General features: G+C 41.4%; 3 protein-coding genes across 4 annotated transcripts; all 3 read right to left on the reverse strand.

Moving 5' to 3' along the window:
* Nucleotides 1–762: 762 nt before the first annotated feature.
* Nucleotides 763–5196, reverse strand: bub3 (BUB3 mitotic checkpoint protein). 2 transcript variants are annotated; one of them, XM_070989837.1, is made up of 8 exons: nucleotides 5038–5196; nucleotides 4258–4452; nucleotides 4089–4158; nucleotides 3800–3951; nucleotides 3154–3312; nucleotides 2808–2985; nucleotides 2363–2579; nucleotides 763–1014 (listed from the first exon to the last, which is right to left on the reverse strand). In XM_070989837.1, exons 2-8 carry the CDS (start codon nucleotides 4450–4452, stop codon nucleotides 1005–1007), a joined length of 981 nt encoding a protein of 326 aa, XP_070845938.1. In that variant the 5' UTR covers nucleotides 5038–5196; the 3' UTR covers nucleotides 763–1004. The 2 variants fall into 2 exon arrangements, with proteins under 2 accessions (XP_070845938.1, XP_070845939.1); XM_070989838.1 differs by lacking the exon at nucleotides 763–1014 and having other exon boundaries at nucleotides 2228–2579.
* A 1191-nt stretch (nucleotides 5197–6387) lies between these two features.
* On the reverse strand, nucleotides 6388–8453 carry hmx3b (H6 family homeobox 3b). Its single transcript, XM_070990779.1, has 2 exons — nucleotides 8008–8453; nucleotides 6388–7674 (listed from the first exon to the last, which is right to left on the reverse strand). Exons 1-2 carry the CDS (start codon nucleotides 8285–8287, stop codon nucleotides 7082–7084), a joined length of 873 nt encoding a protein of 290 aa, XP_070846880.1. The 5' UTR covers nucleotides 8288–8453; the 3' UTR covers nucleotides 6388–7081.
* A 2286-nt stretch (nucleotides 8454–10739) lies between these two features.
* Nucleotides 10740–15373, reverse strand: acadsb (acyl-CoA dehydrogenase short/branched chain). The gene is made up of 11 exons (XM_070991337.1): nucleotides 15276–15373; nucleotides 14797–14959; nucleotides 14614–14714; nucleotides 14296–14502; nucleotides 13919–14089; nucleotides 13567–13692; nucleotides 13390–13482; nucleotides 13199–13288; nucleotides 12964–13101; nucleotides 12487–12586; nucleotides 10740–11987 (listed from the first exon to the last, which is right to left on the reverse strand). The coding sequence occupies exons 1-11, from the start codon at nucleotides 15306–15308 to the stop codon at nucleotides 11911–11913; spliced, it is 1299 nt and encodes a 432-aa protein (XP_070847438.1). The 5' UTR covers nucleotides 15309–15373; the 3' UTR covers nucleotides 10740–11910.
* Nucleotides 15374–15449: the final 76 nt, after the last annotated feature.

Genomic DNA, 15449 nt, shown 5'->3' on the forward strand with positions numbered 1-15449 from the left:
TTCAGAAATTACATTAGTTGCAATTGAAAATGTGAACTGAGGGAAAAAGACACCACTTAGACTTTTGCAGGGCACCGCTCTGATCGCTGCTCCCATTCAGATGATGCTGAACGCTGTGTTAAAAAGGTCTGCACTGCATCTGACTCTGTCATCAGTGCAACAACTTGCAAAACAGCAGCAGATAAATTTGGCGATAATGGTGAAAAAAGTATTAGGCATCTCTGCTATCATCCTTTATCTACTATATTGATAAAATTGGTTGAATGCATTGAACTTCCATGGTAACATTTTCTTCTCCTGTATATATTTCTGGCTGAGGGAGTTAAAAACAATCCCACCATGCAGTGAGATCATAAGTCTAGAAATGAGCCTCGTGATCTCTTTATTTTAGTAAACTAAATTCCTTCCACCAGCCTGCCAGACGCAGCCGGGTCACCCAGTTTGGTGGTTTTCCACCAACAATGAAGGATCTGGTTTAGGCCGCAGACCTCTGATGTCTATCAGCACAGGTCACTGTCTGGGGGCAAGTGGAGCCTTTGGCAAGAGGAGTGCATCATCGCTTTCCCTCAACACATAATCAAGAGAACAGCCTCTGACACATTCCGAGCATTTCCCAGGTTTTCTTTGCAGGTACCTGTATTTTATGTAAATATGTTTAATTACACTCCAAGTGCCAAAGTCACATTGGAGTCACCGCAGTGTCATTTCAATGCAGGTACATCTTAAGGAGTCAACAAAAATGATCCTGAAACCCCAAAAGGTATATTATAAACCACTTTTATTTAAGAAGAATAGTTAAACACAAATATGAAACAGACACAGAGTAGTGAATTCAAACAGTTTAACAAGGACCAGAAAAAAGAGCAAAGGTTTTCAAACGTGACTTACAAAAAGGAATCTGAAATAGAAAAAGAAATGACAGGAAATAATGTATTTTTGTACACTGGATGCAGATAATCAAAACCTGATAAATGTATGCAGAGGGAAACCATTCCAAGGTGGTCTTAGGTTGATCTGTAAACCAAAAAAACAGTAGAAAATAGATTCAATCAACTCAGGCGCAATCACTGAACCAATGGAAGCAAGTCAGATCCCATTCATTGAAAACTGTTTCGAAAGTTATTTCTAGGGTTCAACACAGTCTGAGTGAAACCACCCATCCTTAAGACAATCAATAAAGTGGGTAAAAGTGACTGATGTGAGGCAAATCACTCTAAACTATCCTTTAGAAGCTGAAGTAAAACTTAACTTGTGAATGAAAGCCAAACAGGTGCAGATCGCTGTAATTGAACTGAAACTAAAGTTTTGCAGATTTTGTAAATCTAGCGACATAAAGGAAACAATGGGAAACGGTCATTTACTCCTAAGTCTCTATTGTGAGACATTAGTGGGAACATTTTACACTGACTACTACAAAATTCATCCTTGGTCTTCGAGAACCAGCTCCAAAACTCTAACACCGTCGTTCCTATGTACAAATGCTCAGCGATGGCCTTGACTGCTTATTTAGCTCCTGATATGACTGAAAAGTCAACAAGGTTAAAAACTTTATTTTCATTGGAGTGGGTCTTTAAGAACCGCAACTGATAAACAGAATCAGAATCATTACAATCCAAATGACAACCAACCCGAGTCTCCACAGAGCATTCTTGGAAACTAGAGCTCTTATGAACCAATGCTCGATTTACTGAATACAAGCAACCCCCTATCAAAGCCAGTCATAGTATAAATAACATTGCCCAAACTATTTTGATAATCAATTCATCATTTCAGTCATACATGTACTACATGGTACATGTTCTACGGGGTTTTAGATTTTGTTGTGCCAAACCTGCAGTGACCAGAAAAGAACAAACATAATTCAAAGTGAACTGAGTTGTCTTCTATTAATCACTGTGTTGTCAGTATTTCGCTCACCATCATGGACAAACAGGGAGAACCTAAGTATTACAGACACATTCCAATATAAATCAAGTCAATGCAGCCAACACAAACAGCCTCAGAAATGACCACCTGATTGCCTTATAGTCAACAGAAATATATGCTTCTAGTTCCACTAAGGTAGTAGTTATTACAGGGCTACAGTAGTGGATTGCATTACAATGTACAGCAGGTTTCTATTTGTCTGGTCACTGAGTGTATATTTACGAGAGCACAGACACACACACACGGGGGGAGGATTTTCACATTTTTAATCGATCTATCTTTCAACTGTCGGATATTGAAAAGCGGATGAACAGAGATAGAGATCAGCATATGCTGCAGCTGGACGTGCTCCTTATAAATACAGCTGCTCACAGATTCAGTGAGTGGCAAACCGTCAAATACTGAGGACAATGAGGTGAGGTGAGATGAGACTCACTTGGGTTTGGTCTCAGCGTCTGTGACTTGGCGGATGAAGATGGCGTCCTCTGGGTGGCTGATGTCTCCCTTCTCGTACATGTAGGAGGAGGCGATGGCAAGTAGGGTGCCGTCGTTATTGAAAGCCAGTGAGGCGATGCTGGTCGGGTACCTGTGGAACTGACACAGGCGCTTCTTGTTGAACGGGTCCCAGATGTTCACAAAGCCGTCTGAGCCACCTGGCAGAAGGAGAGGCTCAAGGTCAACCATCAAATCATTTAGGCTGTGTTACTGCTGAGATATGGATCTATAATAAGTGTGTCCTCCTTATGCAACCTTGGCAGCTCAATGCTAAAGGTCACAGGAAAATCCATGAGGTTTATAACAGCAAATTGCCCCATTAGAGAAACAAATTAAATATAGAAAAAAACAAAGGCTTCTGTCAAGTACTAACTAGTTAATCATACCTGTGGCAAAGGTGTTATGAACACTGTGAAATGAGATGGCATTGACAGGGTAAACATGCTCAATTCCATCCTCCTTCAGCCTGTGGCACTTGAAGGCGTACTTCTTCTTCTGAAACTCCTGGCTTGGGTCCAGGTACTCCACAGCGACACGTCCCTCGATTGAACTCAAGACATAGCCCTGGAGCCAAGACAGAAAATATGAAGTTACCATCCGACTTCTTCACATGAACACAATCATCTGTATCTGTAACACAATGCTTTATAAGGAGTAAATTATCTGTCAAGTTTGAACTGCATCTGCATCTTTCATCAGAACTGTGTGCACTCTGATAAATTTGAAGTATACCTGTTTGTTGGGGAAGGCTCGAATGCAGCGAGTCTGATACTTGAGACTGGACTCTCTTCTTTGCTGTACGTAGCCCATGTTCCTCAAATCCCACACCAGGACTCGTCTTCCAGCTGTGCCAACGATCAGCCGATCTCCAGCCACAGACAGGGTATACACCTTTCACAAAGACGACAAGTATGAGACAAGAGGGAGACAAAACAGTATCAAAGCCAAGAGTCCAACTTGATTACTATGCTAACACGTGCAACAATGAATGAGTAACAATGAAATACATTCTTCATCAATGTCATGCAACACTATTTGATAGTAAATGAACAAATTTACAAGAAGTTAATTTTCTTATATCTTTAGGCCAAAATAGTGCACTAAAAAAAGCCATAATATAAGCCAAAAAGTATTTTTCTCTGCCTAACATCCTGCTGATTTATACTTTTGAATCATTGTTCTACGTGTTATGTCCTTCGCAAACACAGTTTATTTGAGAAATACATCAAATAAACATGGCAGAATTAAACCTGGGACGATAACATGCAGAGAGAAACTCGTGGGTTGTAGGTAGCTAAGATGTTCCTGCCAGACAGTCACTCATTCATAAAATCTCATACACATTTACAGCATTGTTATAATATAGAACACTCTTTACCTTTTCAGGCTGAGAAAAGGTGCCAGCATTGCAGGGCGTCCTCGGGTCCCACAACCGAACTGATCTGTCCCAGCTCCCCGTTACCATGACATTAACCTCTGGGCAGTACTCCACACAACGAATGGGGGCATCATGTGTTCCAACGATTGTATCTGTTTGAGAATAATATGAATAATTAGCATAAATACAGACATACAGCAAATTAAGGTCATAGTTATGAAAATCTGCGACAGGTCTGGGTGATCCTGCCTTAAACATTTGATTAGTACTTTGCAGGTTTGTGACATACCTTGGTCTGTGTTCAGATCATGAGTTTTTAATTGCGCATCTAAGCCTCCACTCCATGAATGTGTTGGGTCCTGCAGGTCAAAGGGGAAAATTAACTGTGTGTACCAGATTTCTATGCTTTCACATGGCTATGAGGAATCTAATCAAATACAGAAAAATCTGTGACCCACATAAAAAGCACAGTCAAGAACTGGAGCTGAGTGTTGGTACTTCATCCGCATGGTGTTGCTTGCCACATCAAAGAGACGGACAGTGCAGTCCCAGGAGGAGACCAGCAGGAACTGTGTTGTGCTGGGGCTGAACTTGACAGCAGAGATGCCATCCTCTGGTCCCTGGTTCAGCTTGTACTCGTTTGAGCCAGTCATCTGCAAAAAATAAACATCATTGCTGCTAAATACAAAAGTTGACATTCAATTCTGATTATACAGGTTCGCTTTGAGCGAACTATTGCAAACAAAAGCCAGTCGTTTTATATGATAATAACAGGGGGCTCCTAGTAGCTCTCATATTTCGAAAACCTTATAAAACATGCCTGTTACATCATTTTGCCTGTCTGGGAAACATATCTCAAAACTACGTTTTCCAGATTCACACTAAAAGGAAGCTAACGTTGCAGGCATACCGGCGGATCAATCGCTGTCCTGCTTGTTGTTAGCCTAACGTTAACTCAATGGCAGTGGTTGTGGATGTAGCTAACTAGCCCCACAGAGTACTTATCTTATTCATATTAAAGCTAAACATGATTTTCTCTTGCGAAAGGCGGAACAGTACATATATTTTATGAGCATTCGCTCCCTTATGTTCTTTTGTCAAACTATAAACACGACATGTTCCGTTACATCCAGCAATTACACCAAGCCCACTAGTACTACGCCCGGTGTTTGCTAGCGTTAGCTTGAAACGTGAACGTTGGCTACAAGCCCTAGTGTTAACCGTTTCACTTGACTTACCGTTTCACTTTGGTGTCGATCAGATGCAATTGGTTCTTTTCTTCAAATACACTATTATGCCTTGGTTTACAATAAAATACAGAATATATAACGCATGAACTGCTATAAGGCAATGTGGCTGCGTTAAGCTAACTCCCTCGCAAGGGCTGCCGAAACTCCAGCGGATGGTGATTGGTCGAAACGAATGTTCAAATTCCCGCCTGCGATATGATTGGTCAATTGCATCTCAACGTATATTTCCGTTGTTTGAACACAGATCACATGACACAGGACTGCTCTCTCTTTATCTCCTCTCTGCTCTATCTCTCTGTCACTGTGTTTGAGTAAATCTGTCTTTCATTTAAAATAGATAGAATGCAAATGTCATAAAAACACTATAATGCACCATAATAAAAACAGTAAAGCAGAGTACTTGACCTTCTACAAACAAGGAAAAGCGTTGAAAAATTAAGATTATTTTCCATCAGGTTGACTGGCTCTATCAGCAAGGCTATACAAGCCTATCCACGCTGGTTGAGGATGTTATATGATATACTGTATCACACAATACAAATCGTCTGTATATAACCTTCCATCATTTTTTATATTTATTTTCCTTTTCTTTTGTCTTTTTCAGCAGAACTGTGCCCAAACAGGTCTAATCTAACAGAATAACAGTATTTTATTGGCCAACAGGTCGTTGTTTTCAGCCCTCTTCCCATGCGCCGAAAAGAAAGAGAAAAATAATTCATCCCTCTAAGAGTAATATCATCATATCGTTAAAATGTATGAAAAATTAAAGACTAATTTGGAGATTATTTAATCCCTTGAATTTGCTTTCTAATTTGGCCGTTTGCGAATGAGACAGCCGTTTTCTGCACAGCCTTTAATCAGTAATTTAAGAAGCACAAATTAGCAAAGCTTTATAGCAAACGGTCGAGGTGTATGATGGTAAAAATAGTCTATTGCAGAATAAATTCGAGAATATGGGTCTTCAAATGCTGTATGAAATTAGGCTAACGTCGCTCGAAATTTCTCCAATCATCAGATAAAAAAAGACGACCATCATTAATTAATTGTTAAAACGATCTAATTTTAGTATTTTATTTTGGGAAGGGACCATCCTCTCTGCAGAGCCCCCTTGTGCCTTAATGGTTATTTATAGTTAAACATATTTTTAATCTGTTTTAATCCACAGGGCAAGATTGAATTGAATGATTGCTTTCCCATGTAAACCTACATCATGATTAAGGATAGATACTTTTTTTTGGAACAAAATCTTTACTGAGTGTAAGACCATATAATATACAGAATTTCAATAACAATATGAGAGGGGAAAAAAAACATACACAAAAACAGAGGCTATTTTTGGCTCTTTCATGGCTTTAAAATTACCGGTAACATTGCGTGATAGAAACAATCACCTTTCACCTGCAGCTCTTCGGGGATTTTTTTTTTTTTTTAAGAATCACATGATTGTCCTCACTATTACAAAGAGATTTTTTTTTTCTTTTCTGTAAAAGTGAACTGTAGGTGACGAAGGCTGGTAGCCTAATGTGAAGCCAACAGTATTGCACAATATTGGAAAATATCAAAATATTAAATTCCACATTTTCTGCTACAAACACTGACACGAATCTCTGCAAAATACATAGGCTATGGACAGTCAACCCTGTTCAAAACAAGTTCTTTTTTCAAATTCAATACATTAAAATATATCCTACTCACTTCTGAGCATGTAACAATTTCACCAATAATAATAATAATAATAATAATAATAATAATAATAATAATAATAATAGTTTCAGATTGCCCCTGTTGTAACACTAGGGACTCTGTCAAGAGCGTTTCAGCATAAAAGATGATTACATATAATAATAATAATAATAATAATAATAATAATAATAATAATAATAATAATAATAATAATAATAATAATAATAATAATAATCTAACATTGCGTCCGTTCAATCTACAAAATATACAAAATTTCACTTTCTTTTTTTTCATTGAAGGTCACTCTCATTTAAAAACATATGTACAGCGCGTAATGACACAGTCAGCGTTAAACAGGCCTCAGCAGTGGGACCGGGTGGGAATAGTACATGTGGTGGGGAAAAGCCAGGAGTGACTGGCTGCCCGGTGAGTTTGCAGCGGGGGTCGCGGTCGTTTCTGGTGCCCCGTTCTCGTGGTAAAGTATGGGGACTCGCACAATCCTCTGCGCCGCCGCATGGCTCAGGTTGGCCGCCTCCAGCTCCGCGGCCAGCTGCCTTTTCCACTTATTCCTCCGGTTCTGAAACCAGATTTTCACCTGCGTCTCTGTCAGGTGCAGGGACGCGGCCAGGCCTGCTCTCTCCGAGCTGCTCAGGTAGCGCTTTATGTCGAAGGTGGACTCCAGCTGGAAGACCTGACTCCTGGAAAACACCGTGCGCGTCTTCTTCTTCCGACAAGGCTTCCTGTCGTTGTCCAGCTCGTCTGTTTTTCTCCTCCAATCGTCCTCTTGGTCTATTTCTTTCTTTGGCTCCTCCGAGTCACTTTCGTCCAGCGCGATATCGTCGTCGGCGCTTTCCTCTTTAGCATCTTGGTCACTTTTTTGGAGATCAGGGGAGCGTCTGTCTGGTGCTGGTGATGCTTCTCTCAGGTTGGCCTTCTCAGACCCTGGAGGAAAAAAGAGAGTATTCAAATTTGATCCTATAAGCAATGAAAAGCGTGATCTGCAATAGCCCGTATTTGAATTAGACATTCAGTTTATTGGCAGAATATTCTTTTTTCCTTTTGTTAAAATATTAATAGACATATTTATTAGAGAGATCAATGACATAATTACGCACGTATAGACATACAGGCTATAAATCCCACATTACTCATATGATATCTCTTAATCATATGAACTAAAAGGCCTTTTACTGTAATGTGTATCTAAATACAGACTTTTGCATATCAGGACACTACGCTTCCTTTATCTGAAGAGGTGAGGTTACATATATTTACCTCCAGTCCTCAGATGAGTCCCGAGCGTGTATGGGTACCACCAGGTGGACGCTCTCTCCAGGTACTGCGCTGATAGTCCAATTCTCTGCGTGGGCAACTCTAATCGAGGGAAAGACAAGTCACCAAGCCGGGAGAAGAAGCTGCCTTCAAACACTCCTTTGGACGAGCCGAGGAAGCTTTTCGGCTTCGTGGGTTTGTCTTCAATGTTCAGCAGGTTCTTTATGGAGAACGGCGAGTCTTTTGCGGGTTGGCGAGTCTCTTGCGCATCAGAGTCTGCCATCACCGTTTACTGTCCGATGTGAATCACCATCAAAATGTATAAGGGGAAAGAAAACGCCTGAAAAAGACTGTCTTGTTTTATAGTCTATGAAATCATACGAGAGCGAGAGCAGAGATAGAGGGAAAAAACAAAGTCGTCCGAAGCTGCGTCCAGCTCCAGAGGATGATCAGAGTGAGAGCGCGGAGATAACCACGTCAAACTTGCGCTGGATTGAAATGATGAAATAAAAAATGCCATCCGAGTTAAAACGCGCTCGGTCTCTGCTATTGGGCAGGTACAATAGCAAATGGGGTTTGAGATGAAACCGCGGGGGGCTGTGACGAGAATAGACTCCAAAGAAAAAGGCCGCGCAAGCGTTTTGCCATCGGGCTCAACAGTACGCACCCACTTATCAACCAATTAGATTAAAGAGGAAAATGTCTCAGGGTTTTTGGGGGCGTGCGTGAGCCGCAATCACCCGCCAGTAAATTGAATAAACGGTCCAGGGATTTTCACACCTCAACACGGAGTTGTATATATATCCTGGCCTTGGCACACATATTACGAATTTTACGCAAATTTTACGCACTAATATAAACATATAAAACAATACTAAAATTAGGAGACTTCGGCTTAAAAAATATTAGATTCATTTCTTATAGCACAAGAAAGACGGGTTACTGCAGAGGATGATGCTTGATGAACACTGTGACCTGTTGAGGACCAACCTGTCATCTGTCGTATCAAATATTCAGACGTCTTCTGTTCCACCTGTGCGCAACAGGAAAGCAATATGCACTGTGTGTTTCTCCAGGACCGGAGCTCATTGACTTAATTTCATTAGTCAGGAAGTGCTACAGGCAGACATCAAATTGAATGCTTGCCACCATGATAAAGGCTTTTCAAATCAGCTTTGTACAAAAGCCTGCAAACCCACAGGGGCAGCAGGTGATCTAATGCGAGAGGATGACACAGCAAGTCGTTTCTGTCACATATTACAATAACAGCAGTGCTCGGATGCTGCAAATTCTGTTTGTATATGTAATGAGACATCCATAGACTCAAGTGTGATCAGATTAGATGATGGAGACACAAAATGATTTAAGGAGCTACTGAATTCTGGAATTTTCTGAACCAAATAACTGGCTTCAGCAATTGCTTTGCCATAAGACATAATGCATATGTCACTTAGAAAACACACACACACACACACACACACACACACACACACACACACACACACACACACGCACACACACACACACACACACACACACACACACACACACACACACACACACACAAACCCTCAACACAGTGTTTGTACAAAGCTTTTAGATATAGATCTTTTTGTGTTTAACAGTGAGGTAATATTAGGCTCACACTTATCAGTATATATGGCCATACATGAATGAAAAAAAGTACAAAAAACACATCATGGGATGCATTTAAGAATCATCATTTATGCCAGTCTTGAAACAGATGCAGAGAACTAATCCAATCAACTGGATTTGCTCAACCTACAAACATGCAGCCTGTCCTTTTAGCTCGTGGAGCGCTCTCCAGCTCCAAAGGACAACACTGTGTTTTGTGAAAAGCTACTTGAATCCCTGCATAATTAGAGGTCTCATAGCTGTGTTAAAGATGGGGGCGGAGAGAGAGGCTAGTTGAGCTGCGCTTGCCAATGCAAAGTGAAAAGCAGATAGCTGTGTTTTCATCAGATTATGTTCATTAAACAGGGGCTTGCACAAAAGACAGAACAAGTCAGAGTGGACCAGAGGGGAAAACAAAGTACACTCAATCAGTGATGCAAATGCAGGCATGTGCTTCCCTCCTTTCAGTTTTGTCGCTTTCGTGATTTTTGGAAATGTCTGGGCAATCATGGAGCTGATCTTATTGGTAACATTTTGTTTTCTGTCTATAAGCTTGGATTTGAACCTGTCATGTGGTCTGGCTGAGGTTAATGAGATCCAGGTTTAAATTATGGAGGTTTATATCTTCACATAATAAACTACTCATGTCAGATTAAGTCCAGACTCAGTAGACCTGAGCCTAAACTATACTTTGTCTTTAAGAGATCTATGGTGAGGTATGAATATGTAGGCTTCTTTTACAGGATGAAAAGACTCTAATGTTGGTCAGTCTGTCTGACTGACTCCTCAGACAAAAAACCCAACATCTTCATGAGGACAGGATACAAAGGATACAAATACAAAGCAGCGCTGTGTCTGATCTGCTGTCAACAAGTGACACTGAATATTTATCATACACTAATCAGCAAATAAAACCTTATCATTTTCTCTTCCATGACAGAAAACACTCATTTAGGTTTTTGTGCCATATTCATTAAGTGGAATAATTATTAAAAAAAAAAAGAAAAATGGTACATTTTCAGCTACTTTTTGCCAATGTTTGTCCTTCCTATGTGTTTTTTCTTCTCCTCTTCAGCTCAATTTAGTTTTTTTTTTTTTTTACTTTGTTAGACAGAGCTTTGTTATGTTAAAATAAAGTGTAATCAGTGTAATGAAATATGACATAATCTTGCATGGTTAGAGTCTATGAAACCACTGTTATCCAGTAACTTCATGGGAATCTGCTTCTACAAATTTGGCATCAATACTGCCAATTTCTATCACTGCAGCAGTCATGAATCAGACTTTTTTCCATCCCTTTCACTAACTATTGTTAAGTACTGTCAGTGATTAATGGCTTTCAAGACACACCATTCATTTTTACAAGGGGTCATCATGTGTAAAACAATGGATCTCATTGCACACAGCACATGTTGGCCACGGAAATGTAATAAATCTCACCTGAAAAATAATCAGAGTCAATTACACAAGGCAGCCTCTTTGCATCTGAAGCACCAGCATAATTAAATTGGTATAAAATATCATTAGAGGTGACGGGCGGTTAAAGACGCGCTAATTGACTGCTCTCTCAGTGAGAAGCTGCCTCAGCTCAGAGTGCTGCTGTCACTCTGGAGAAGGCTGCCATCTAGTGACGGAACAGGGTCCGCAAACAGGCGACCACACCAAAACAGAGGCCGTCAACTCCACAACAGCACACTTTTATTAATATTGCCAGTTATGGACAGATTGTTCTTTAGAGATAATGTAAAATCACTTCCTCGATTTCCTCACAAGGAACTGTACAGTATTTATGGAGAATATAAGTGTTACAACCCACCTATTTTAGAGTGTCCTGCAAAGAAAACACACTTTGAAGTGACTGATCGCAGTCATAGCGGACCTTCTGAAGGCACTGAAACAATGAAAAATTCATCCTCATATTGTAACATATGGATCAGTTATGTAATTCAGACATGATTCATCACCATATCTCAATAAGCAGAAGAAGACATGTATGGATAAGCAAGAAGAGTTCTACATATGACACACTTATTCCTAGACCTTTGAAAAGAACAACTTCAACCCTGAAGCTGGGGATATGCAACCAGTAACATCAGTAACATCAGTCGGGGGAACTACTTAAAAAGAGTAAAAGTTATGAAACTACAACAACAAAAAAAAACCTCTACAAATATGAAAGCAAGTCTACAGCAATGACCAAAGTCATGTGAGGGAAGGAATATGGAGTGTAACACAACAGAGTGCAATCTCTCAGGCTCCGGTCAGACGGTCTCAGTGGTCGTACTCCTTATCAATGAACTTGGCCATAGTGGATAACTGGACATTTGTTGTGCCTTCATAAATGGTACCTGCACAGGGAGGCAAAACAAAGCATTAGAACGAATTCCTGCCACACAAAACAAAGTCAATTTTGTCAAATTCCCCTACATGAATGTGCAGCTTTCACTATCAGGAGACAAGGGGGCTTATTATGCAGTCTGCCGGTGCTCCAGCTGGAGAACCCCAGAGCCCAAATGGTGGTGATGAAAGGAAAAGTGACATTTTGCCCTGGCAGCTTCCTTGGCTGTGTCTTGGTATAATGGCACTCTGAAGGGTTCAGACGGGGGAATTCCTGCAGAGTCCGATTACAGCCGCCACTATCAGCCCCTCTCCCCGCCCCCGCCCCCACTCTGGTCCAATCACAAACAGCTCCACCTGACCTTCCTGCAGCCCTCATGAGTTGTGTTCTTTCCACAGCAGCAGCTTCGGTCACAGTTAGCTAAACCACCTCTGACCTAAACAACAATCTCAGAAACAGTGTGCAGACGCAAGCCAGTGTGTGGTGCATATGTGTGCAGCCATGCTCACCGATTTTACAGTCTCTGTAGTATTTCTCTATGGGATAGTCTTTGGTGAAGCCTACCCCTCCCATCCATTCGATGCATTTAGATGTGGTGAGGGTTGCAAGCTGAGGAAGATAACAATATTAGAAAGACTTTAATTCAACCTGGAAGATGCCTCTGTGAGACCAGAAGCTTCCTGGCTAAGACAACAGCACCACATGGAATCATCAAAACAATCAAAACATTACAAAATATTTAACTCTTTTAACACTTTTAAATAGATGAATTATGAAGAGAGAGATGAAGGTTCAACACAGATAAAAATCAGAGGAATAATGTAGAACTGATCATAAGAGAGAGGGAGAAAAATCCTTAAAAATACATAAAATGGATTTATACAACATAGAACAGATAATCCTGATAATTAAATACATCCTAGAAATACACCAAAGCTTCAGCAGAACCTTCCTTTGAACTGTAATCAGTGAATGATGAAGCTCACCTCTGCAGTGAAGTATTTAGCCATGCAGGCCTCCTTAATGAAAGGTCTCCCAGCTTCCTTCAGGCGAGCGGCGTTGTACGTCAGCAGCCGAGCAGCTTCGATCTGTGTTGCCACGTGGGCTATTTGGTGCTGCATGCCCTGGAATACAAAGCATGACCCCAACAGCATCGCTGAATGCACCACCCTCCGGAATAATGTGAATGAAGACAAACATCTGAAGGGAATGGAGCTTCACCTGGAAGTCAAAGATGCGTTTTCCAAACTGCACCCTCTGCCTGGTGTAAGGGATCGTGTGGTCAAAGCAACCCTGTGCCAGCCCAAGCATCTGAAACACACATTTAGCCAAACCAACATTTCTATTTGACATGCTGTAATCTTGAATAAAGCGCTTTCAGCTTGTTTTATATTATTCAAATAAAAATGTACCTGAGCGGCAATTCCAATCCTGCCCTCGTTCAGCATTCCGATGGCATACTTGTACCCCTGACCGATCTGTCCCAGAATGTTCGTCTCTGGTACCTTCAGCAGAGAGACAGTTAGTGACAGTCACGGTGTGCAGCTGTTTCTCATTGATCCAGCACAGCGCGAGGTGTCTGGCAGCACCTTGACATTGTCAAAGTTGAGCGGGCAGGTGGAGGACGCACGCAGGCCGAGCTTGTTCTCCTTCTTGCAGATCTCAAGGCCCTCCGTGTCCCGGTCCACGATGAAGCAGGTGATGCCTCTGTATCCCTGTCAATCAAAAGTCAGCTGGTCTTTACGTTCCTTCTTCGCGCACACAATTCTAGAAATGATGTTACTCATAACTGCACACCATCTCTATGATGTAAATTGAGATTATGTATTAAAATGAAAACCTTAGAGATTACAACTTCCTATAGAAATACAATAAATACATGTGGATCCTTTTTTTAGCTGATAACAGGCAACAGGAACAGGAAGATGAGTGGTTACTCACAGCAGATGGGTCCACATTGGCCATCACCAGGAAAACGCCTGCATTCTCTGCGTTGCTGATCCACATCTTCGATCCATTGATGATGTAGTAGTCTTTATGTTTTTCAGCACGCGTCTTCAGAGCAAAGGCATCACTTCCCGACTCAGCTTCAGAGAGGCAGAAGCTTCCAATCTGTGAGACACCGACGTTTAAGGAGGTTCAGGAGTACATTTCAGCGAATGCAGCTCAGAATACCCACAGGGAATCAAGAGTCCTACAGTTTTACAAGTGTTCTGTCGTAGTTGTCTTCATCTTGAGATTGCAATGAGGAAAACATTTTTTGATCTGTGCTACAGTAACAAAGTTTTATGCCATGCATTGAGTGTCGGATTGCTCACCATGTCAGTTGAAAGACGGCTGAGGTACTGCTCTTTCTGGGCCGGCGTGCCCAGTTTGACGAACAGCGTGTTGATCAGCGTGTTCTGGATGTCACAGAGCACGGCCACGGAGGGGTCCACCTTCGCCAGCTCCTCAATGACCAGGATGGAGGTGAAGAATGTGGAGCCGGTGCCGCCGTACTTTGGATCAATCTCAATACCCATGAGCTGTAAAAAAAAAAAAAAATCTGTATCACACACACTGGATAGAAAAGAAAGACTGACTTTGATTGTATGTAATGTCACATGTGTTGATGGACAAGCAAATGAATTACTTACACCCTGTTCAAAGAGAGATTTGATCACTTCCTCGTTCATGGTAGAATTCTCATCCATCTTCGACACAAACGGAGCAATGCGCTCTTGTGCATATTTTTTCACTGTCAAACAACAAGACAGGTGTTCAGTGTTTTGAGGAATTGCAGCAGGGGTAGGACACCTGGTTCCAGATTCACAGCTCACCTGCGTCCCTCATCATGCTCTCCTCCTCTGAGTATGTCTGTAGGGGAGGAAAGGGGACCACCCCAGCTGCCGGGTCTGAGGCCACGTCTGGGACAGGTCTGCTGGACAGGCTCCTCCATCCAGCCTGGCATGCACCCCATGGTCGAGAGATCTGTCTGCAAGACTGAGAGCAGGACAGACAACAGTGGAAATGTCTATCTGCGTCTTTGAATTAATGCAGAGAATTAGATTGTCATGTTGGCCATCACTCACCGCTAATGTTAATTCAACGTTTCATTTAGTCATCAGCTACGTTATTCTCGAGTTTGTGCTCTCAAGCTAACGTTAGCCGTCTGTTAGCTAGTAACGTCACATCAGCAAGAGCTAGCCGGGTTACGTAATTCAAGGATAAAGGATCGATACAGTGCAAAATTAAGCTTAAGATGAGCACAAAAAGCGCTGCAAATGTAAATAATTGTGACCTTAATATTCAGACTCACCTTAGAGAAAATCCTGACCAACGGGGCAGCCATGATTTGTTACAAAATGTTTACATGCGTTGCTGCCTTCAAGTACCCCTTCTACGAGTCAGACACTCCCTATAGTGGGAGTGTGTTAGCATTAATGATAACGCTTTTGAGAAAGCACAAAACATTTTTTCAATTGTTTTTGTA

Source organism: Chaetodon trifascialis, chromosome 21, assembly GCF_039877785.1.
Source record: "Chaetodon trifascialis isolate fChaTrf1 chromosome 21, fChaTrf1.hap1, whole genome shotgun sequence".
NCBI lineage: Eukaryota > Metazoa > Chordata > Actinopteri > Chaetodontiformes > Chaetodontidae > Chaetodon > Chaetodon trifascialis.